At 38.9% G+C, this 23,206-nt stretch overlaps 1 protein-coding gene across 1 annotated transcript; it reads right to left on the reverse strand.

Annotated features, from left to right (window-relative positions):
- Positions 1-888: 888 nt before the first annotated feature.
- On the reverse strand, positions 889-18,805 carry LOC120413737 (uncharacterized). Its single transcript, XM_039574662.2, has 4 exons — positions 17,959-18,805; positions 8,525-8,572; positions 6,421-6,897; positions 889-2,076 (listed from the first exon to the last, which is right to left on the reverse strand). Exons 1-4 carry the CDS (start codon positions 18,301-18,303, stop codon positions 1,648-1,650), a joined length of 1,299 nt encoding a protein of 432 aa, XP_039430596.1. The 5' UTR covers positions 18,304-18,805; the 3' UTR covers positions 889-1,647.
- Positions 18,806-23,206: the final 4,401 nt, after the last annotated feature.

Consider the following 23,206-nt stretch of genomic DNA (forward strand, 5'->3'; position numbering starts at 1 on the left):
ATGTAAAACTGTAACCTGAAACAAAAAGAAAACAAACAAGCTGCACTTTTCGTTGGGATCGAACCGCGCACATTAAAACTTACCTCTGTCAGCTTTTTAATCATGCAATCCAGGCCTTGTTGTGGTAGATTCAAAGCTTTTTGCGGTTCCCCAGCGGAAAAAAATATTCTCCATGCCAAACATGCACAACGATTTGACGTTTCAACTTCAGGCGCGTGAGAAATAAACACGTGCTATTACATTATATTTGATGTAACGTTACATCTTAAAACACGCTCCAGTTATGTGCATCAAATATAATGTAAAATCAGGTCAAAATAGATGTATTGTCACATCAGAAGTTGTGCTTCACTTTTCCAATAGAAATTTTGACATTTTGTGTCAAATCAAATGTAAATTCACATCATAATCTCGTTTACATGATTATTTTTTACGTCGAATAGTAAATTCCGTTAAGTGTAATATTCATTATTTTTTAGTGTGTAGAGCTGCGACATCGGATATCCGGATAATTTACATTTTTTCTATATCATCTTTTCAATCAAACCAAATCAAAAGAGATGTACGAATATCGTATCAGTGCTGAAAATTATTTGGATAACAATGTTTGATGAACCAAAAACAGATTTAAGAATAAAAATGTATCATGTGATACAGAATTTAAGGTCTTTTGAATACACCACAATCAAGAGTCAAAGCTGGCATGTATGAGTTCTAATAGAATTATCAATGCTGCAAGTTATCCGGATATCCGAAGTCCCAGCTCTACTTCGGATATTCAAGTCTGGACTGTACTTACCCTTCGTAAATGTTTTTTTTTCCGAAAATTCTTATAAATTTCGCTAAATGGATTTCTCAAGCGCAAATAAACAGTCAAACACGGGCGAATTATGTTTTGTTGATTCATTATTCCGATGATTTTATTTTACATTATTTTCAGTCTTTTTACACAATGTACACATGTAATGATTGGTTTTGTTTTGCCTATTTTACAATAATTCACTTTTTTTAATTTACGTCAGAATTTTTATTTCTTTTTTCCTAGTAACTTTGATAAAATTTCTCTCATTCCCTCTCTTTTTCTCTCTTTCGCTCTCTTAATTATCTCTTTAAGCCTTTCCTTCTTCCACCGCCTACTACTCTTCTTCGTATCGCTCCTTTTCTTCTCATTCTCTCACTCACACTCACCCTCATTCACATTCACAAGGACTAGTATCTTTTTAATTCTCTCTTTCTTCGTTACTTTCTCTTTCTCTCTCATTAACAATGTTATACCCTCGCTAGCCTGCTCTCGCTTCACTGCTCTGCCACACTCTTCTTTATAGTTTTATTCTTTTTTGTTTGCATCTCATGTATGGTTCACAATATCTTCGTCGTCGTCGTTGCCAAGAACGTTTGCAATAACTAACAAATTTTCGAGAAGCCTAACAAAGAGTGGTTTTGTGTTTGTGAGTGTTTGGATAATATCTAAATAATTTATACAGAGTTTTTATCTTTTTTGGGATTCACATGATTAAATTATGCGCTGGTTTCGCTAAGTAGGAAAAAGTAGGAAGCGGGTTCGTTGAGGAAATGAAAAAAAGGCAAGAGTATAGCTATTTACAGAAAACACCTCTCGTACTCGTCCGCATCGCTGCCGGCGTCCTATCAAACGTGCAGAATCTTGGGCAGCACTTCGCTCTCGATGAGCAGCTCGCGGTCCTCGATCGCGTCCTGCTTCCGCCGGACCAGAATCACCACGGTGAGCACGATCAGCACGAAGGCCAGGATCGCCACAAACACCCCCAGGATGACGATCTCCTTGGAGTTTTCCGGCAGCTCGGCGCTGCTGTAGATCGGCCACAGGTGGGGCCGCGCCGGCTGCTTCTGGTGCAGCGTTTGCAGCGGCGAGATCGGATCGCCGTCGGTGAACGAGCTCGCCTCCTGGATCACGTCGATCTCCTCGATGACGGAGTTGATCGCGAGGGGTCGCATCGTGGTGGTGGTGGTGGTGGTCGTCGTGCCCTGAAGGCTCACGATCACGGCTTCGCTGGTGTCGATCAGAAGCGGCGCTGACCGGATCAGCTGGTCGGTTTCCTGTGAGGGGGAAGAAGGGGAAATTGGGGGAAGGTTGAGGTTAGAATTGGTTGAAATACTTTCGGTAGCAATGAAATGTAGAGTTTTAACACCAAACCAACCGAGCTCGCGAAAAAGTCGTAAATTTCATTAGAAATTCCTCCTTTTTCGCATATTGGGAGTTTTGGTGTAAATTATAATTAGAGGAGTGACTTTGGATAATGAAAATTCAATATTAGACTTGTTAAGCTGTCCTTAAAGTATGATCCAGAAGTTTATCCGAAATACTATCCAAATAACTAAATCGTTATCCTGGCACTAACACCTAACTGGCTTGAAATCTTGTAACAAGGAATTTCTGAAATCCATTTTTTGATTTTCCGAAGACTTGCATAAATTTCACTTCAAAAAATTGAATCTTGGGATAATCGAGTCACATTTTTTGTCAAAGTTTGAGTCTTCTATCTAAAATATAGCTCCAAAAATACTTCGGATAATCGAATCACTGTCCAGCCTGTCAATCTGGATAACAACAAGAGATACTATCCAAGAAGACGCAACAGTTCAGATTAGATTATCCAAGGTTTCTTTTATCTGAAGTTCGATTATCCGAACTTTGATTTTCCGAAGCTACGATTATCCTACAGAAACGCTACAAACTTCAAATAGATAATCAAATCACAAGAAAAAAGTCTTTTTTTAATTTTCTCACTTTAAATATTAAATTCGATTCCTGCTACCCCATTTCAGTCAAATTTAAGTGGTTATCTCTATATTTTATCATTATTATGTCCACAAGCTTGAATTTTAAATTTCAAAAACATTTTTGGATTATTTTCAAGGGTCATGATTATCCGAAGATTTTTTTCCGATCTTGGGACAAGTCTGAACTGTGGTTCAATTATGCACTAGCCATGATCCATGCTTTGGAATGTTTTATGATATCTCAGTCCTTTCCAGATGAACTCTGTTTGCCACGTAACGTAACGATATCTTCATCCTCGATTATCCTTTCTATCCAAGCTTTTGATTATCCAAAGGTTTGATTATCCACTGTGATTCGGGTAATCGAATAATAATAATACAAAAATCTGTTCTAATTTTTTTTTACAGTCCAGACTCGATTATCCGAAGATTCTGAAAAAAATCCACTTAGGAAATTAAAATCTTCGGATAATCAAATCACGAATCATGTTTTTATCGCATTAATTTTTTTTTTTATTTTTGAGCCAAAGTATGACCCCCAAATTACTTAAAGTGATTTAGAATTTTTTTTATGGCGTCTAAATGAAATGTTGAAAAAATGCATTAAGTATTTAAATAGGCAATCAACTTAAAAAATAAATCTAAAATGGGGTCGCAGAACCCGATTTTTTTTTGTTAAAGAAAGAAAAATTTAAAAAAACACCCAAAATAACCACGGCTACGTCACGACTGTCATCCACATATAAAGTGAGTGAAGTCAAAATCGAACCAAGATCGAACCAAGTTTTTTTTCATAAATAACCTCGTAAATAACAAAAATAAAAACTTTTTTAACCTTTTTTTCTTTTTTAAATTTAATCTCAGGGGACAACTACGGGAACAGAATTTAATTCAGTCAAGCACCTAATTTTGGCATATCAGCACTGTGGTGTTCAGTGACAGCTAGTTTAAAGCTTTTTTTACTGAAATTTTATTAGTATTCAATTCATTTTAAATCAACGGTCAGGAATTTTATTTCAAGGTAATTTAAGCTATTAAGATTTTTATTTAAATTTAGTGAGTTTGGTTGTATTGTATCGTCAAGTAGAACTTTGTTTCATTGACCTAATTAAATATGGAAAAATTAGGTAATAAATGTCGCAAATATTTGCTTAAAGTAAAAAAACCAGTAAAAAAAATAATTGTGTGAACAAAATTTATGTATTTATTTCATACGACCATTTCAAAAATAATACGTAAACAATATTGACAGCGCCTCTGGCGGGGACTTCAGGAAACTGCATGAGTGTCAAATAGAGACCCTAAATAGGGAGACTGGTCTAAGCTGGCTTAATCGATCTGGCAACGTATGTTTTGAGCTTGGCAACACTGATAAGTTTTGCTAAGCGTAAAGGCAAATGCTCGTTTGGATACGTCAAACTCGTGTCTGTTTGGGTACGTCAAATTCACTTCGACCAGTCTCCTTATTTAGGATCTCTAGTGTCAAATCCCTGAAAATAACTTGTCAGTGATCCGATTTTCCAAAGTCCAAAATACTACCAGCGACGTTTTGGCCGCCATCTTGGATTACTCATTTCCAGACCATTTTGAATCATATGAGCTGTCATCATTAGGCTCTGAAAGCCCCAGTATGAATATTGTTGAAGATTCGATTATCCGAATAGATACGGATAATCGAACCTGGTATGATAAAAGCAACGGATAACTGAAACTACCATCGGTAAAGGATCCGGATTCTGAACTGAACCTGATCATTCTTTCTGATTAAATTATCCAAGTGTGATTCGGATTATCCAACTTCAGAAATTGAGGTATGGAGACTTGAAAATTATCCAACCTTTCAATCCAGGATTGCATTTGCAATTCTAGAAAGGAGACTAAATTAATTGAATGTTAAGACATTTATTCTGTCAATCTGATGTCAATCTGGCTAGCTTGAACACTCTTAGCCAAGCTTAATGTAGACAATTTAAATATAAATAAATATATGGATAATCACTCCGGATATTGCTTCTTGGATAAAAGCTTATCATGCTACCTTGATTCTGGATAGTCTTGATCCATGAGATTTAATGAAAATACGCAAAAACAATCTTTTAAAAATCAACCATCAACCAATAGTCTAACAGATAACTTTTAATTCATTATGACAATTTTACATGTTGTCAATCCGGATAATCCTTCAATTTTTATCCGGGTTACTAACGGAAATTTATCTTAAATAAATATTATCATTGAATTGACAGCGCATCCTGAAAATGTTATTCGGATAATCGCTATCAACCAAAAAAAATCAACCAACTCGTTGGAAAACCCAGATTGTTTTGCAGATAACGATTATCAATATCGAGAGTTTTTTTAGATAGATCCAACAAACCAAATTTTCAGTTTTTGCTTTTTGGGTGTTTTTTAATACCCCTGACTCAAGGCGGTTTCAAAAAGCAAGAACTGGAAATTTGGTTTATTGGATCTATCTAAAAAAAACTCCTGATATGATTTGTCTTTCAAATGTAAACAATGAGCGTATTCCGCTTTCTCCACTGGAAATTGACATACGGTGTGAGGGGGATACACATTGAATGTTTACATTTGTTTATCAAACCTTATTAAAATCTAGAATTATGTGGCTCATCCACAGAATAGCAGCTGCTTATTTCTTTTAAAAAACAGCAAACTTAACCACAAATCAATAACTAAACATAAATATCTTGCCAATTTCTAGAGTTATTTACGTGCGCATGTATTGCGTGTACGTACACGAAAAAGATTGAGGTTAAATTTTGTACCCTCCAGCAAAACAAATGGCGTGCTAGTGTGCGTGAGATCGGGCTTAGATAACTCTATACGGATAGAAACTCACCACAGCAAATTTTGAATTCACCACCAAGGCATACATATTAGATAAGGTAAAGCGGGATTTCCGGCTGTCAAATAATAGTTAGCATGAAAACCAGATTTTATACAGTCCTGACTCGATTATCCGAAGGCCTCGGAAAAATTTCAATTATTGAATCCAGGGCTGAGCTGTAGGTTAGTCGAGGTTAGTCGTCGACTAACAAGTTCTTTACAAAAAATGTCGCCCTCCTTAAACAATTTGGCGCCCTCAGCAGGGCCCAAGAGAAACATTGCATTTTGCAAATTTGCCAAGTTGCCGATTTGTGCTGCGCCTTCATGAAAAAGATAAAGCGCCCCCTCAGGCCATTTTTTGCAAATTTCAAAAAAATGCCTAAAGGAGATGAATCTTTGGATAATCGAAACTTCAGATCTGGGTGGTGAAAAGAGAGAACGCGTAACGCGATTTTCGAATGATCCTTCTTTGTTTACATAAAAAAGGAGGTGGTTCAAGCACAAGCGTGACTTTTTTTCTTGTAATAATTTGTTTTGTAACCTGTTGTGGGTATTTTTTAAAGTTTTTTGTTCAGTATGAAGCGTTTTGCACGAAGTTTTGCCCGTTTCTGCACATACACCAATTGCAATCGGATAAAAGAGGTTTCCTCCGGTTTTCGGAAGACAAAGAACTCAGAAGTTAGCCAATCAGGATAGTTCATGGATAACGTTAAGGATAATTAAATTCGAGAGTTCTTCTAATTTTGGATAACACAGAGAGCAATTTGAATTATCCAAAGCCACACGTTAAAAGAGATAAAAAATGGTACCAACCTTATTCCGACACGTCACGTGCACGTGATACTTGGTGTTTGGCCACAGCGACAGCTCAACCTTGGCCGTTTCGGTAAGCAGATTCCCGGTCAAACCTCCGCCGGAGATCTCCCACGACACCAGACACTGGTGGAAGCTTTGCTGCTGCTCCGAGCTTCCGCTCGTCGACTTCAGCTCCTGCAGCGACGCCGTCGATTGGCTCAACGCCTGGATTATCCGGGACACGGCACTCGAGTTGGCGGCGCCATCCCGCGCGATCCGTGACAACCGCTCGACGTTTTCACTCGCGGCGAGTGGCGACGGCACTACGGCCTGCGGATGCGGCTGGTGCTCCAGCAGCTCCTCCGGTGTGGTCCACTCGATGTCGGCCGTCACGACCGATTCGTTCCGGATCATGCGGCTCAGGCTGAGCAGCAGGCGGTGCGTCAGCTCGTTCTCCTTGCGGATCTGGTGGTTACGGTTGCACACGTCCCAGCACTCTAGAACGAAGGACCGGTTAGAGAACTTCTGACGAAAGAAGGGTCGCCCAAAATAAAAGGGACGAGGGAATTTCTCCGAAATGACCAACGACTAGACCCGGCTAGACTGCGCCTTCCCAAGAAGGCATTCCCTTATCTGGCGGGTATTTATTTTTTGTGTATTCCCGTCCCTTCGCTCTCGTTTTCAACCTCATTTATTTTTATGACATCGACCTGGTAGCGTCCCGCGCGCCCCTTTCAACCGCGCCCCGTTTGTTTTAAGAATCCTCCGAATGCGCCCTCCTCCTAATAAATTATCAAACCCTCCTTCACGCGCGGTCGTTCGCCGGCGTCCAAGATTTGTTTATTAGCTACCAACGAAAAAACCTAAAACGAAAATCCAGTTTCACCCCTCCCCGCGAGTCTGCGCTGGTCCACGGAAGATGAGTTTTGGCTCCTGCAGAGACCCCTTAAACCACTGGCGCGCCATAAATTAGAACGATGTTTTCGAGATAACCCAAGAAAGTGTGTGCACAGGTGCACAGGTTTGTACTCTGGTGGGACGGAGCGATAACTTCGACGTGGTCAACGTGCCCGGAATGTTACCCGGGCAAAAGGGTACAAATGTTTTGATAAGACGATTTTATTGGAAGTTTTACTCCAATAAATTAACAAGATACGACAAAAGGGGCGTAACGCCCCCAACTGTCAAACTGCTCTCCCAAGCGATCGCAGCGCCAATAGTGCGTAGACGCGCCGCATCATTGTTATTAATTTGATACCACGTCAATTCAATTACTCTTTCTTTTTCAATTTGAAGAACCAAGCCCCTAACACTTCGTCTCACTTGAGCGACTTCCCTCAAAAATAACACAACCACCAACATTACGTTCCGTTTTCCTTCCAGAAACTATTAATCGAATTTATTACAACCCAAAACTACACTCTCCCGATGTGCCCGGCCGTCACTCCGGCGCACAACGCCCCCTTTTACAATCCACTAAGATTGTAGAAAGCCCCTGTCAACCGAACAGGAGGGCCCCGAAAAACAAGCTCGTAATATAAAAGTTAAATGAACCGAAACGGGTCCCACGACGGCTCCGACTCCGTCGGTGCGTGTCACCATCGGAGCCAACGTACGAAGGGGCCCCGGGGCGCAGCCCCATCCCTGGTTCATCAACCAGACAAGAGGGGCGCGCGGCGACGAACGAGGAAAACATTGTCTAATTGTCATCTCGTCGCGCCGCGGCCCCGACCCCAAGTCTAGTGAACGGGTCGTCCGGAAGGAAAACTAACACATTTAATTGCTTCCCGCTTTTTGAACTCGGAACCTCGGCGTTTCCCCCAGAAGGAACATTGTAAAAACACACCAATTTCCGGTCTCGTTTTACACTTTCCCGACTTGGAGTCCGACCCCCGGAAAATGGTCACTTATCACTTTCAATGATCGCCACTAGGAGGCGGTAGTGTCGGATAGCCACCCACAACCCGACTCGACGGTCCTCGGGAATAGTTTCAATTAAAGTGGGACCACCAGACGATGCGTTGGACGGATGCTGTAAACGACAAATGTCGGTTCCCGCTCCCTCTTGGTCGGTTGGTCATTTCGGAGGTTTGCGGGTTAGAGTCACGGAGGTATGACTTACCATTGCGCATTCCCGCTGGTTCGTGCACAGGATGTCCTTGATGGAGCGCTGGAAGAGGAAAAAAGGAGAATTATTGGTTAGCTGTTGGCTTTAAAAGAGTTTGGTGGAAGACTCTATTCAAGTTTGTTGACGCTCGCCGATAAATAAAAGCGACCGTTTGACAGCTGTGGTGAGTAAGGAAATTCACCACCTTGCTGCAGCTGCATTGAGAGAGCTGTCAAAAATTGTTGCTTACATTTGAATTAAGTTCAGTTTTATTAAATTAGAAATTAAGAAATGCGACATTCCGGACACTTTGAAGCCGGATTCTTGCTATCTTAGTTGGAAACAAGACTGAACTTTTTGGCGAAATCTCAAAATCCGGAGTCAAATTGCTAACATTTTAAGAAGCCAAAGTCGAAGCCTTTTCTAAACTTGAACAAAAGTTTTACTTTAAAAGAGTTTGGTGAGAAACTCTACTTAAAGTTGGTATGACTTCCAACGATAAACAAAAACGACGTTGAGCCGTTTGACAGCTGTGTGCACGAAGTGATTTGTTTACCTTTTTTCCGGGAGGGATCCGGAAAAAGATCCGGCAGCAATTTGTATTGATTTGACGTTTGCTGAGGGTGTCGAAAAGTTTGTATATGTTCTGCTTGCAAAATACAAGCAGCTGCGTATTAAGCAGCTGTCAAAAGGTTTTGTTTGAATTTCAATTATTTTCAGTTAAAGAAATACGACTTTCTGGACATTTTGTAACCGAATTCTTGCTGTTTTCGGTATGAATAAAAACTTAAGAGTTGTTGTTGGAGTCGAAGTCGGTAGAGCTGGGTCTTGAAAATAATGAAGAAAAGCTGTTTGACAGCTGTGGTGAGTGCGACAATTCATCACCTTGCGGCAGCTGCGTCACTATCAAGCAGCTGTCAAATGTTGTTGTTTACTTTGGTTTGGTTGAAATCAGATCAGATTGTGGAGTTGGAGTTGGCTATTTTTTGACAACTAAGTTGTGTGAGTTGATTTTGGAGTCGAAATCGGTAGAGTTGCGTCAAAATCGCTAAATCTTCAGAAGCTTGAATCAAAATCGTTAAATCGTTATGAAAAACTTGCCCAATTCGGCATCTCTGGGTGGAATAGAACTGACTCGGTATCCCTGGGAGGAATATAATATAAACAGTAATTTTGAAGCTGCATTGTTGACCAAATCCTTATTAAACTCAACGTAAAAGTAGAATCGTCTGCAATGCAAAAGACGTTTGGCAGCTGTGGTGAGTAATTAAATTCACCACTTTGATGCAGCTGCGTTTCAAGTAGCTGTCAAAATTGTTGTTTACAATTACAACAAAACAAACCATCCACATTAACGACCCCCGGGTCTTTTGTGGTCTCCATTGCAAGTTTCTGCTCGAACCTAGGAGTCCGAAGGCTTGAATGGGGAGAGCACCCAAACCTCTTTCACTCCAAGGAACCTTCCACCCCAGTGTTTGAACTGACGACCTTTGGATTGTGAGTCCAACCGCCGCCAGCGATTCCACCGGAGTAGGCTTGGTTTGGTGTGTTGTTTGTACTTATGGCATGGAGACGACTCCTACACCTGGAATGACTTAACGGCCTAACAACCAAGGCCGGGACCGACATTTTACTTCCTCATCCGATGGAAGGTTGGAGCAGATGGGAATCGAACCCAGAATCATCCGCTTACAAAGTGGACAGCGTAACCATTCGGCCACGCACTTCCACAATTACATTCATTTAAATTAAAGAAACACAACTTTCCAGACATTTTGCAGACAGGTTTCGTTGGAATCAGGACTGTTTTCTTTTTGTTTTGAATCAGGACTGAAGAGTTGTTGCTGGAGTCAAAATCAGCTGAGTGGGGTTTTTTGTAGAGAGCTGGAGTCGGAATTGGAGTCACCAAATCTTCAGAAGCCAGAGTAAGAACCGCAAAAATTGTAAGAAGTGGAAGTCGGAGTCGTGAAAAAATCCCCTTTGAGGAATAGAACCCGAAAAGAAAGATTCATGCTGCATTTCTGACCATTTTCGTATTTAAAAAAAATCAACGTAAAAGTCGAATCACCCGCAATGAACGAAAGCCGTTTGACAGCTGTGGTGAGTATGGAAACTCACCACAGCTGCGTTGGTGCCAAGCAGCTGTCAAAAGTGGTTGTTTACAACTCAATTAAGTTGCACAAATCCGCTTTTCTGGACTTTTTCAGCCGAATTTCTGCTGTCATTGGAACAGAACCTTCAAAGAAAACTCCCAGTTGCGGGTTTGGCTGTCTCCGTAATCACGTTCGCAGCCAAATCCACGTGCATGCAAAGCCAACTTTTTTTGCGGATTTCCTCCGGATTGTCCATTCCATGCACGTACCGTGCATGTGGACCAGCCCACGCTCAAAAAGTCGTCAGCATCCGAAACGAATTAAAAAAGGGAAAGACCCCGCCAGGATTGATTGATTTTGGCCTGTCTGTCCTCCTGGTCACGAGATTTGACGGTCCGCGGGCCAAAATTCTAGCCCGCAGATGAATCATCATCATTGTGGAAGATGCTCCCGTTCTGGAAACTATCAATCCGACTCAGGTAGCAAACCCCGAAGTGAAAAAGGGGGAAACTTGGACGTGCCCAGAATGCCAAGTCGGCCACGCCCCGTGGCCGCATAAGTAGCCGAATTAAAGCGATGCGTCTTCTGGGTTCAAGCGGAGGCTGTCAATCATGCGAATCTATTAGAAATAGACCAGACTGGGTTGGGAACGTGGCTGGAATCGGTGATGAGTTGACGCAATCATGATTTCCCTTGAACGATGGTGGCGCCGCTTCGCGGCGGGAGTTCCAACCAAACTTGACGTTTGTCGTTAAAAGTTCGTAATTGGTCTTGTAACCACCGGAATGACCACCAGCCTGTCACTTTCAACACGTTTCCAATCACCGAGAAAGAGTCCACACCGCACAGCTTGTAATTATCCAAGTTCTACTGACTGCCGTGGTCGGCCCAACCATCAACCCTTCCGTGTCTCATCCAAGTCCAAGTACGAGATAGATTGAAACCGAACACACAATTTGTCAGACCCCGGTGAGGTGGAGGAGGACGTAAACCACAATTGCAACTATCAGATCAGATGCTGTGTGGCTTCTACTGCTCCATTTGTACCGATCGAAGCGGACAAATTCGAACAGCCATGTTGGCCACTAATTAATTGGAGTAATTGAAAGCGTACACGTATCGGCAGGCGACGACGATGTAGGTGGCAGCACCAGCTGATGCTGGAACAACCACAGAAGAAGCCATGAGTTATGGCAGAGTTTGGAGAAAGTTTTGAGACCCGACATAGGGTGGCTGGCTCTATTACGTTTAAGATATTGAAAGCTGTCAAGACGCTTGCACAAGAAGCTAACGCTTAAGGGCGGCTTAAGAGCCAGTGGTTGAGCGAAACGCTGCTCACTCAATCACCTACCGCGGATGCAAATGGCACACACACACGGGTCGCCTCGAGTCAAACTCAATCCGGAATGTTCTAGCCTTGTGCATTCACCGCGAACCACCATGCATGGTGGTATCGATCAGCTACGGTGGTGAGAAGACACGTGCCGAAGGCACGGTGAGAAAAGACGCAACGGGTTCGATATGTAAACAAAGAGCTGTCACTTTAGTCATTTTGACAGCTGATTGCAACCCTGAAGAGACTAAGAAGTGATCCGAAACGTCAAAATCTTTTTCCGACAAATCTGTTGGTGAAATTTTTCACAGTGCTTCCAAAATGGCGTCCGCACGTTGCACCGTCCAGCAATCGACCCCCAGTTCAACCTGGTTCCAAACGGAAAGGCGTTCCTGTGCGGTGATGGTAATACATATTCCAATTTCCCAACCAGACCAGCTGGCGTGCCGTACGTGATGCAAAACGTTTTGCGTTTTGTCACACACTCACACAACCACAACACACAATCGGAGGAAAATTAATTTTAGAAACACAAACACAGAAACTAATCGAAACTATCACGCTCGCTCAACCCCACATGACCCGTCCGTCCTCCCTTTTATCATCACACCACGTTGAATGCCCTGAACAGCGAGCAAATTTCGCTCAATCAGACGTATCATTGCACTAATAAGGATGCAAAATATTGAGATAAATTACAATCAGTTGCCGCGGCAGCGGCAGCGTCATTGTTGTCAGCAGGATCATCTCCGCCGAGCGTTTGCTTTCACGACGCAAACACTCGATGTTGGTCGGCGTCGGGCCGACAGGCGAAACGTCACCGATTTCTTATGGGGTCACGCTGCGCGTTGACAGTTCTTAAAACAGTATTGTTGGAAAAAAAATCCAAATTGACAATTGCGTCAACAGTGCATCTCGACTTCCAGAACGGTCGGTCAACGGTCCCCCGACGCGTCGTCGGTGACATTGCAGAACAAGAAAACTGCCCGGGAAGAAATTGAAATTATGCGAGTCACGCTGGTCTGAGGTTAATAAAAATGATTTATGTGTCAGTCCGTCAGGGCAGCATCCGGTGAGTGCTAATCCCGTCGGACGAGCAAAGAAGAGAGCGAAAATGTCAGAGCTGTCAAGACGTCGATGCACCCGCGCTTGCACGCTGACCGGTTGGGTCTGCATTTGGCGCACACGCGGTGACGCTCGGGTGGAACTAATTTGATCGGAACGGTTTCCCTGCGGGAAGGTCCCGCTTTTACCACTGTCATTCGGCGTGAAATTAGTGTATTGACGGGGGTTGGACACAGTGCAGAGTGTGCACCTGGTCAGCGCTGTTATTGACTGCGAATGATTGATTTTATTATTTAAATTTGCAAAGGTTTTACTGATTTCTTTTTTTCTTTGCTGGGATTGAGAGGAGGAATGGGCGGACAACATGAATTAATTTTCTGCCACTTTGACAGCGAATGGCTGCGGCGAATGGCTTAAATTGTCAGGTAAAATGGGATAATGCAAGGAAGGTCGCAGAAGGATTAGTCGGAAGAGCATTATCTCTTTGAAGAAGAAATTAGATTTTTCTAATCCGTTTCGGGGACATGACTGGTGAAAAGATATGACAAATTTCTAATATATTGTCAATTTTATGCATGATTCTTGCTGTAGGCTTTTTAGGTCAAAATATTTTAAATCATACATTTTGAACAACTCTACACGAAGAAAAATGCGTTCGCAAAATCGTCAAAATGGAATTGGAAACCAAAAACAATGTGTTCAAATTTCATGGAACGTTGCTCAAAAACGTACCTAAAATTTGAACACTTTGTTCGTTGTTTCCAATTTCATGAACGATTGTCACGATTTTAGGGAACTCGTTTTTCTCCGTGTACATTCGTTTTTTGGACTCTGACAAGATTACTGACTCTGAATAGATTGCTAACTCTGATTTCAAATAAGTTTTTATAAGAGAAAATGTTTAGCAAATTTAGCAAAGTGACTTCAGTCTTTTCAAAAATTGTATCAAATGGGACATTCTTGCGGCTTTTTTCGGTTCGCATGAGGCATCTCAAAATGTTCTACTTAAATTCACAGAACAAAAGGTCAATTCTGTTCGCTGAAAGTAGAGTTTCAGTTCGAACAACTCAAAAATGATGAAATTTCATGTTGGACAACTATGCGTTTATCAAAAAACAACTGTCAAAAATATATCAGAAATTTTAATTAATAAGAATATTTTTTTGTTCAATTTTTATCGAAAATTTGTATTTTTCCCGTGTTTAGGAAGTCATTTTGAGCAACTTTTTTGTCTATCTCGTGGTAATTTTCATTTACTTTTTGTATTTTTATATGCATTTAACTTGTTAAGATTTTGTTTTTTTTTATTTGTAGGTTTAGGCCGATTCTACAAACTACCATCATTATCTTTTGCTTATTTACTGTTTTTCATAATTTTACAGCCACTTTTTAGATTTTTTAAAAAGTTTTTTTTACTCTAAGTTAACATTTCAAAATTTTCTAAAAATTTAAGAAATCTACTGTGTAATGATTTTTTAAGATTCATCATTGTTTTTTTTTTGTTTTTTTTTTACTTCAAAGCAGTGATGCCAGATTGCCAGATAAATCTGGAAAAGCCAGATTTTTTAAATATCTGTAAAGTAAAACATTGTGTAAATTTGAAATGTTGAATATTACCTCTTTTTCGATGTAATTCTACCTCAATTTAGACAAAAAAAAGTGACATTACACCAGAAAAGTTGTAAAATTACACATTTTCAAATGTAACAAAATCTAAACATTAAACTTGTTTAGAATTTGTTTTTTTTTTTTTTTTTTGTAGGTTTAGGCCTATTCTACAAACTACCATTATTTTTTTTTGCTTATTTAGGCCGTTGCAAATATTTTTTAAAGTTTATGTCGCCCCCCTCCCTTCAAAATTGGTCTGAAAAATCAGGGGGCAAAAAAAATATTTTACCAAAAAACTTCAAAATTTCAATGATAATAGAAGTCTAATCAACTGAAAACAATCTAAAATGCATTATTCCGCATTAATAGTCATATTTAGCATGTTTGGGTTTGTTTAAAAATGTTTTGAATTTTGATGAAATTGTGCTGTAGAGCACCGCAAAAAATTTTTTTTTCGCAAAAAATAAAATTTTCGTCAATACTTAGATATTTTGGAAACTAATGATGACAAAACAACTGGACAGCTGTATAATGCATTTTAAAACACTTTTTTCATTAAAATTTTGAAACCATGGCTCGTAATTTCAATTTTTATACTTTTTTATATTTTTGGCCCCCCCCTCGACTTTGGTCAGAGTCGAGGGACATAAACTTCAAAAAATATTTGCAACGGCCTTACTGTTTTTCATGATTTTTTATTTTTTTTTTCTTCCAAGTAAATTTTCCAAAATTTTCTAACAAATTAAGAGATCTACTGTGTAATGATTTTTTAAGATTCATAATTTGTTTTTTTTTTGTTTTTTTACTTCTAAGCACAGATGCCAGGTTGCCAGATAAAGCTAGATTTTTTAAGTGTCTGCACAGTCAAAAATTGTGTAAATTTGGAAGGTATAATTTTGCAAGGTTGAATATTTCTTCTTTTGTGATGTAATTTTACCTCAATTTAGACTGAAAACGTGACATTACACCAGAAAAGTGGTAAAATTACACATTTTTAGATGTACAGTTACATATATTTACTGACATAAAAGATGTACTCCTTTCCATATGTAATTTTGACAGATTTCAACAGAATTTTTATTTTCTGCCAATTTCGAACATCTTTTTCAGTCAAATCAACAAGTTTAATTGAAAATCGAAAAATTAGGCACATTTTTGTTTTAATACTAAATGTACAAATCAATCTTTTTGATTCAGAAAACTAATTAAACCACCAAAATTCACAAGATTTTAAATTTGTTCATATCCTATTTGCCTGCCAGATTTCCCCAGATTTGTTTTCAGTTTGTGGCCAGATTTTTGCAATTTTGAACTGGCAACCCTACTTCTAAGTCAATTTCCCATAATTTTCAAAAAAAAAATTAAGACATCTACTTCAAAATGATTTTTTTTTAAATTCATAATTTTTTCAAAATAATTTTCAGGGACTTTCAAGATTGAAGGCCGGCTAGATGCGTGGTTGGATTCTAAATGGTTCAAAAAATTGAAATTGAATAACACAATTTAAAAAAAAAACAATATTTTTTGTAAGTCTCAGGTCGATTCCTAAAAATAGTAGATTTGTATTTTTTCTTGTAATGAAAGGGTAGGCCTTGAAACTTTTAAAGCTTTTTCTGAATTTTAGAAAAAAAAATACAATTTAAAAATTGACCTTTTTTTAATTGTAATTTTTTTGATGACAGTTTTGAAAATAAATTTTACACTTGATCAATAAAAAAGAACAATAAGGTTGGTACAAATTTTATTTAAAGTTTTTGTCTCCCCCCCTTCAAAGTTGGCCCGAAAAATCAGAGGACAAAAAAAAATTATTTTCAAAAAACCTATAAAAAAAATATTTCAGTAAAAAATTTAGTGCAATTAGTTGAAATCAATTTAAAATGCATTCCCCTGCGTTTAGAATCATTTTCAGCATGTTTGGGTTGATTTAAAAAATCTTTTAAATTATAGAAAATTTTCGATGTTTATTATCGCTAAACGTGTTTTTTTTTGCGCTAAAGTTTTTGTTTTCGTCAAATTTTACATTTTTTTAAAACTTATGATTGCAAAACAACTGAAATAGTACAAAATGCACTTTAAAACACTTTTTCTATGCAAATGTTGAAACTATGGCTTGTTATTTCAATATTTATGTTTTTTTTTTCGGTAACTTTATGTTTTCGAATTCGTAAATATTAAAATGTTTCCAAAATCGTCAACATTTTTTTCCGATTTTGAATAACAATGTTGTCAATTCGAATTCGAAAACATAGAGTTACCGGATATGCTTACAAGATTTCTATCCGTGTAGAAGAATTTTCGTAAATTTTGTCAAATTTTTGTACAGATGTGGATAGCTACAGAAATCTACTAAAAGGTCAATTTCAAAAGTAGCTTTTGTTCCCTCTTCTCTAAAAAAAATTCACACGAAATTTTCAACAGAATGCACCTTTAAAAATGCCTGCTGCTCACTTTTCAAACGCAGAACGACAACAAAAAGTGTCACATAACACAATCTCCAGCTTAACAATCTCCTAATCCTCCTTGCGTACGCACCAAGTTACGCAAATATCGCCGTTGATCTCCGTATTGCAACTCAACAACGCACCGAAAATGTCCCTTCTTTTTGCTCGTCCCAAAACCCCGTGCACAAAAGGTCCTCACTCCCCTTATCGTCTCATCTGAGAGAGTTTGTCCTCAAGAACAATCTTCTCCTTCAAACCCCGATCATCAGACTCTAGCCCGTCCATTGTTCCTGCCTAAGCCACCTCGCCGTCATTCTCGCTACTCTACTCGAAGCTGTTTATCTCCGATGGCCCTTCTTGTTTCTGATATCTCAAGCGGCAGCAGCCGCGCCACATCGAGAAATCGGGTTTCACGGATTACCATCACAAAATACACCGAGAGAGAGAGAAAAAAAATAGCAAAATCATGTTTTCGGTACCCCTCGAAACCCTCCGCCACTTGTTCCCTGTCTGGCTGTCTGAAAACCTTTCCCGCGGTTCAACCAAGAAGAAGAACTCTCACATTGGTATAAATCATCTGTCAAGCAGATTGCGTTTCACTAGGTTTTTTTTCGGGTTCCTCTCTACCTGACGCACCACAGCGAAGGTGGCTCTCATTTTTCATTCTGACCAAATCGCAGCAGGCTTGGAGTGCGTCCAGGATTTTTTTTTTTGCTGGTTGCTCTCCAAGAGCGTTTGGCGCGATACTGCCCAGCGAGGTCAGTATCTCACGGCTAATGACCGCTAACTACCGTTCAAGAGTTGGTTTTTCGTTGCTCACACGTGTGCGCTCACGATGATCGATGACCTTCCCCGGATCATCTCGCGTACTTTTTTGTAGATCTCTCTAGTTGATGAGATTATAATTACCTTTTCCAGGCAACCTTCGCGACACTGCCTAGTACTACTGGTTGAACGGTTCTTGTTGCCGTTGTTGTTGTCTCTGTTGTCAACGCGGTCCCGACTACCGGCCGCCATCATCTTCTCCACGACAGCCGGCGAAGACTTGAAGTCGACGGCCGTCGCGGACGCCGCGGCGGCATGGAAGATTGCGTGGAACCGGTGGGGCGGTCCCGGATCGGTTGTTGACATTCTATCGTTGCCGCCACTTGTTTCCAGCTCCGCGTTCAGCTGGGGACGGCGAGCTCCATGGGCTAGCGCTACGACCAGCAGCACCACTGCCGCTGACAGGAAGCTGCTCTTCGATGGTGACATGATGCAAGATGACGTCGCTCGTTACTCGAATGCTTGATGGTTAGGAACTTGTGCCGATATCACTGATGCATTAAATTTGTTTACACACTACACACTCGAACCACACTGCCTGGCTCTTCTCCTCTTCTATCTCATGTTACGCGCGCACTCGTGCTTCAATTCTTAATTCTTCGGCTTCACTCGATCATGCCCAGCAAACTCCAACCTTTTTTCTGTGTTCTCCAAACTCTCACTTGCACCGAACCCCGCAGCTTCTTTTCATCACAATACACCGCAACGCATGTCGCGACGTTCTTCGCTACTCCTCCTGATTATTATTCAGCTTCAACTCATAATTTCCTTGCCCCGTATATGTGTTCAAGCCCCGAACTCTTCTGCACACAAACGCTGCTGCCGCTTCTTCTTCAGCGCACATACACAACTCTCGCTCCCCTTTTACCGTCGACGAAGTCGGACCCGAACCTCGGAACAAAAATGCTGCGTGCCGCTCCCGAAGACCGTTCGAATAGAACTGAAGTCCTGCTGCGAGCGAACGCGACCAAGTGGGCCACCGAATGGTTTCGTCTCTTTCTCTTGGTTTTGCTTTGCTCCGCTTCACCGCTCATTACTTCTTTCATAAATTTCCTCTTTGATTCGTTTTCGCTCCCTCTCCCTTGCTTTCCTCCGTGTGTGTGTCTCTGTTGTCTTTGCCCATTCTTCGGGTGCGCGCCCAGCAAACAGACTTCAGCTGAATCGTTGCGGCGGCGGGAGAGTTGTTCTCAGGATCAGGCTCTCGCTTGCGAAGGGTACAGTTTGAAGAGCACGGTGTTGAGTTCTGCTTCACACTACGTTTACACGGAGGACGACTGCTCGAATTTTTCAAGCTTATAAACAACCGCTGAATGTGAATGTGGAATACCAAGAGCTAAAAACTGTTTGGGAGATTATGGCTCGCTAAACTGGCGGTGATTGGTTCGGATTGGCCTCACTCGTTGATGTTTCTTTGCCGTTTCCTTGCCATGGTGTACGGTAGCACGAATTTCCGAAAACTGGCTGCGTGCTTTACAGAAGAGTTCGCGTCATCTTGTTTAAACATTCCTTGCAAAGATTTGAGATAGGATTTGATCAAATTTGGTACATTTTTGTTTTTCAAAAACAGACAAGTTTATCACGACGTTCGTTTGCAAAATTTCAGATATTCTAAATTTTTATGGGATTAAAACATGCCGAATAGTAAATAATAAAAAACAAATAAAACTAAATTTTAATTTTCAAGCCCACACCCAACCAGCGGTCGCATGATTGTGATCCATGGCGGCATGAAAGTATATCAGAATCTGCATGAAAACTGTCCTCCTGCATTTTTTGCGATATAGGGGTATGACATTTTTGCCCGTTACCGACAATTATCGACATTACCGACAGCTTTTTGATTGTATTTCACAAAAAAAAACCTTAACAGAACCTCAGGGAAGGGCCAGCATTATATGTGTTGGTGAGAACTGCAGATCGCAGAAAAGTTTACACGCGGGCAAAAATGATCTACGGGCTTGCTGCAAAAAATGTTATAAAATGTGACATTTTTTGCAGCAAATCCACTGTTGCAGACTTTGAGATATATTTTTCCTTTGGGTGCAGCTTTCAAATTTTCTTAGCAAAAAGTATCTCAAACTGCCTTATACATTACTACAATTTTTGTATTACCAAAATTGCAAAATATCAATGGTGGGGGACAAAACTTGAACAAAATTTTCAATAGACTAAGGTTAATACCCCGTCAATGGAGCACCAGATTCGAGTGGAAGAAATGACAGTTCTCCCATAAGGAATACATTGTAGAATAAAGCAAAAACTGCACGAATGGAAGTGCTCCATTCACATGAAATCAGAAAAAGTTGCCACGACCCACTTCGATTTCCTTGAAACTTTGTTTTAAGAAATAATTTTGGTCCTTGAGTATGACTCCGAGGTCAATTTTTCGATATCTTGTGACGGTTGGGTTGGAATGACCCCTTCCATTTTCTAGATTCCGTTTCGTTTCAGTGATTTGTTGTTCGGAGCCGTGAAGACATAAAGATTTGGAGTCTGAGATACTTTTCTGTAAAATTGGACGCCCGATTCAATAATAATACAAATTCCAAAAAAAAAAAACAAATTGTTTTAAAATTGCTGCTAGGGGAACTATACCCTTTTTCAGCCTATTTCTTTAATCGGCCTATCAGCACTTTGAACATGAATTACAGCTTTCATAACGTGTTTTTGACTGTTCCAAAGTAATAAAAAGCTCAAACAAAAGTGAGCAAGCAACTCTTCATTGTTGACACATCTGAAAATGTTGATTTAATAGCGGAAAACGACAAAAGTGATGAGAATTGGTCGACCGGCTTAGAGCGATTAAAATTGGTATGTTTCCCAATTTTACGTCACTCAACTGTCAAAATTGTTATGCATGCTTGTTAATCCATAAAATTATCCTCGATAATATTATCGTCTAACGATAATGGTTATCGTTATTGGCACTGAAAATGGACGATAAAACATTAAGTTCTCAATGTCTTTATCAAACATATTTTTTTGAAAATGTAGTAAGTTTCAAAGTATAAGTCGTCGGTATAAATATTCAAAATTGTTCACAAAAAACCGCATTTTTTCGAAAATACTCAAATTTTCATAATCTTGTATGCTTTTTCACTTCAGCAGAGATTTTTTAAATACAAAAATAATAAAGTGAAAATTCATTCAAAGTTCCGCTTCCTGAATTTTGATAATTTGAGTATTTTAAAAAAAAATCAGTGATTTGTGAAAATTTTAGTGTTTTATAAAAAAAAACTTAATTCAACTTAAAATGCACATCAAATTTGTATTTTGTGAAAATTTCAGTGTTTTATAAAAAAATCTAATAAACTGAAAATGCACATCAAATTTCGCTTCGTTTGATACCCGTATTGCAAATCATGATTTTTTGAGTATTTTCGATAATAACGGAATTTTGTGAAGAAAAATCTATGAAGTGAAAAAGCATAAAAATTTTCGCTTTGCTTTAAACCCATATTGCAAATATAGAAAATTTTAGTATTTTCGAATAAAAAATAAGGTATTTTGTGAAAATTGTAATTTTTTCAAAAAAAACTCTGATAAACTGAAAATGCACATCAAATGTCACTTCGTTTGATACCCGTATTGCAAATCATGAAAATTTGAGTATTTTCGAAAAAAACGATATATTGTGAAAATTTTAATATTTTCAAAAAAAAACTCTAATGAAGTAAAAAAGCATAAATGATTTCGCTATGAGAAATTTCGAAAAAACACGGTTTTTTGTGAAAATTTTAGTATATTAAAAAAAACAAAATTTTGCTTTATTTTATACCCATATTGCAATATTTTTAAGTTTGAGTATTTTCGAAAAAGTACGGTTTTTGGTGAAAATTTTATATTTTCAAAACAAAAAACCATAATGAAGTAAAAAAGCATACAAAATTCGCTTCGTTATTGAAAATCTCGAAAATTTGAGTGTTTTCGAAAAAATACGGATTTTTGTGATTTTTTTTGTGTTTTCAAAAAAAACTCTAATGAAGTAAAAAATATATATTAAATTTCGTTTCGTTTGATACCCATATTGCAAATTTCGAAAATTTGAGTATTGTCGAAAAAAATACGGATTTTTGAGAATTTGTTTGTGTTTTCAAAAAAAACTCTAATAAAGTGAAAAGCATTCAAAATTTCGATTCTTTTGATACTCATATTGCAATTTTTTTAAAATTTTAGCATTTCAAAAAAAACTTTTTTTTAATTTTAGAATTAATAACAACTCTAACAAAGCGAAAAAGCGCACAAAATTTCGATTCGTTTGATACCCATATTGCAAATTTACTACATTTTCAAAAAATATATTCTTAGTGAAAGCATTGAAAATTCAACATGATTTGGTTGAATTAAGTCGATTTGAGAAAGATTTAAAAAATGAATCGTATCGTCCATTATCGGTGATAAGATTATCGCCGATAGAACTATTGAAATAATGTTTTATGTTTTTTCGCCGGGAACAAAAATTATCATTTTCAAATTACAAGTTTTTTGCTAGAGTGTAATAATAGGATGTAATATGGTTTTATAAAACAAAAAATTAAGCTGTTCATGGTTGAGTATGGTGCTAACTTGCTCCTAAAAAAGATACAGCGTCCTCAAAACTGGTCTTAAACGTGATTTTCGAGCCATAAAACACGTTTTAGACGCTGTTGGTCAAAATGAGCTCAAATTTTGAGTTTAGCCTAGTGATGGGTTGATCTTTGGACCACCTTAATGTTTATAACAATCAAACTCGTTATGAATATGCTCTTATCTACATATTTTTAAAGAAAAAAATTGAAAATTTTGATTAAGATTTATTGAAAATACCCATTTCAATTTGAATAAAACAAACAAAAAAATGCGCTGACCCCTCGCGGGGTAAATCGATTGAAAATACTCAACTATCAAGCCCGCGAAAGAAATCGAAATTTGTATCGGATTCTCGACTTTTTGCCAGCTTGGGAGTTCACACAAAAAGGCAAAAAGTTAATCTGAATTACAAAATTGGGTACTAAAGCCCTATGTAAATGTTTATGTACAACGGTAAAAAAACACGATTAAAAACCATTTCTGATCACTTTTTTTCATTTTAATGCAAAATTTTTTTTTGACAGGACAACATTTTTTCTATGGATCAACTATGGTCCCCTTGGAACGAGCTGTCAAATAGGAGCTTTTCCTCGAGCTTTTCTGTCAAGAAGGACCGCGAGGTTAATTTTTTCAAAATTGATTTAAAAATCCATTTTAAACTCTTTGTGGTCGTACAAAGGGTCATTGTACTCAGAAAAATAAGCTTTATCGCTGTAAACAATAATATCAGCAATCTAAGCTTCATTTTAGGACCCAATTGCTG

This window comes from Culex pipiens, chromosome 1 (genome assembly GCF_016801865.2).
Source record: "Culex pipiens pallens isolate TS chromosome 1, TS_CPP_V2, whole genome shotgun sequence".
Classification (NCBI taxonomy): domain Eukaryota; kingdom Metazoa; phylum Arthropoda; class Insecta; order Diptera; family Culicidae; genus Culex; species Culex pipiens.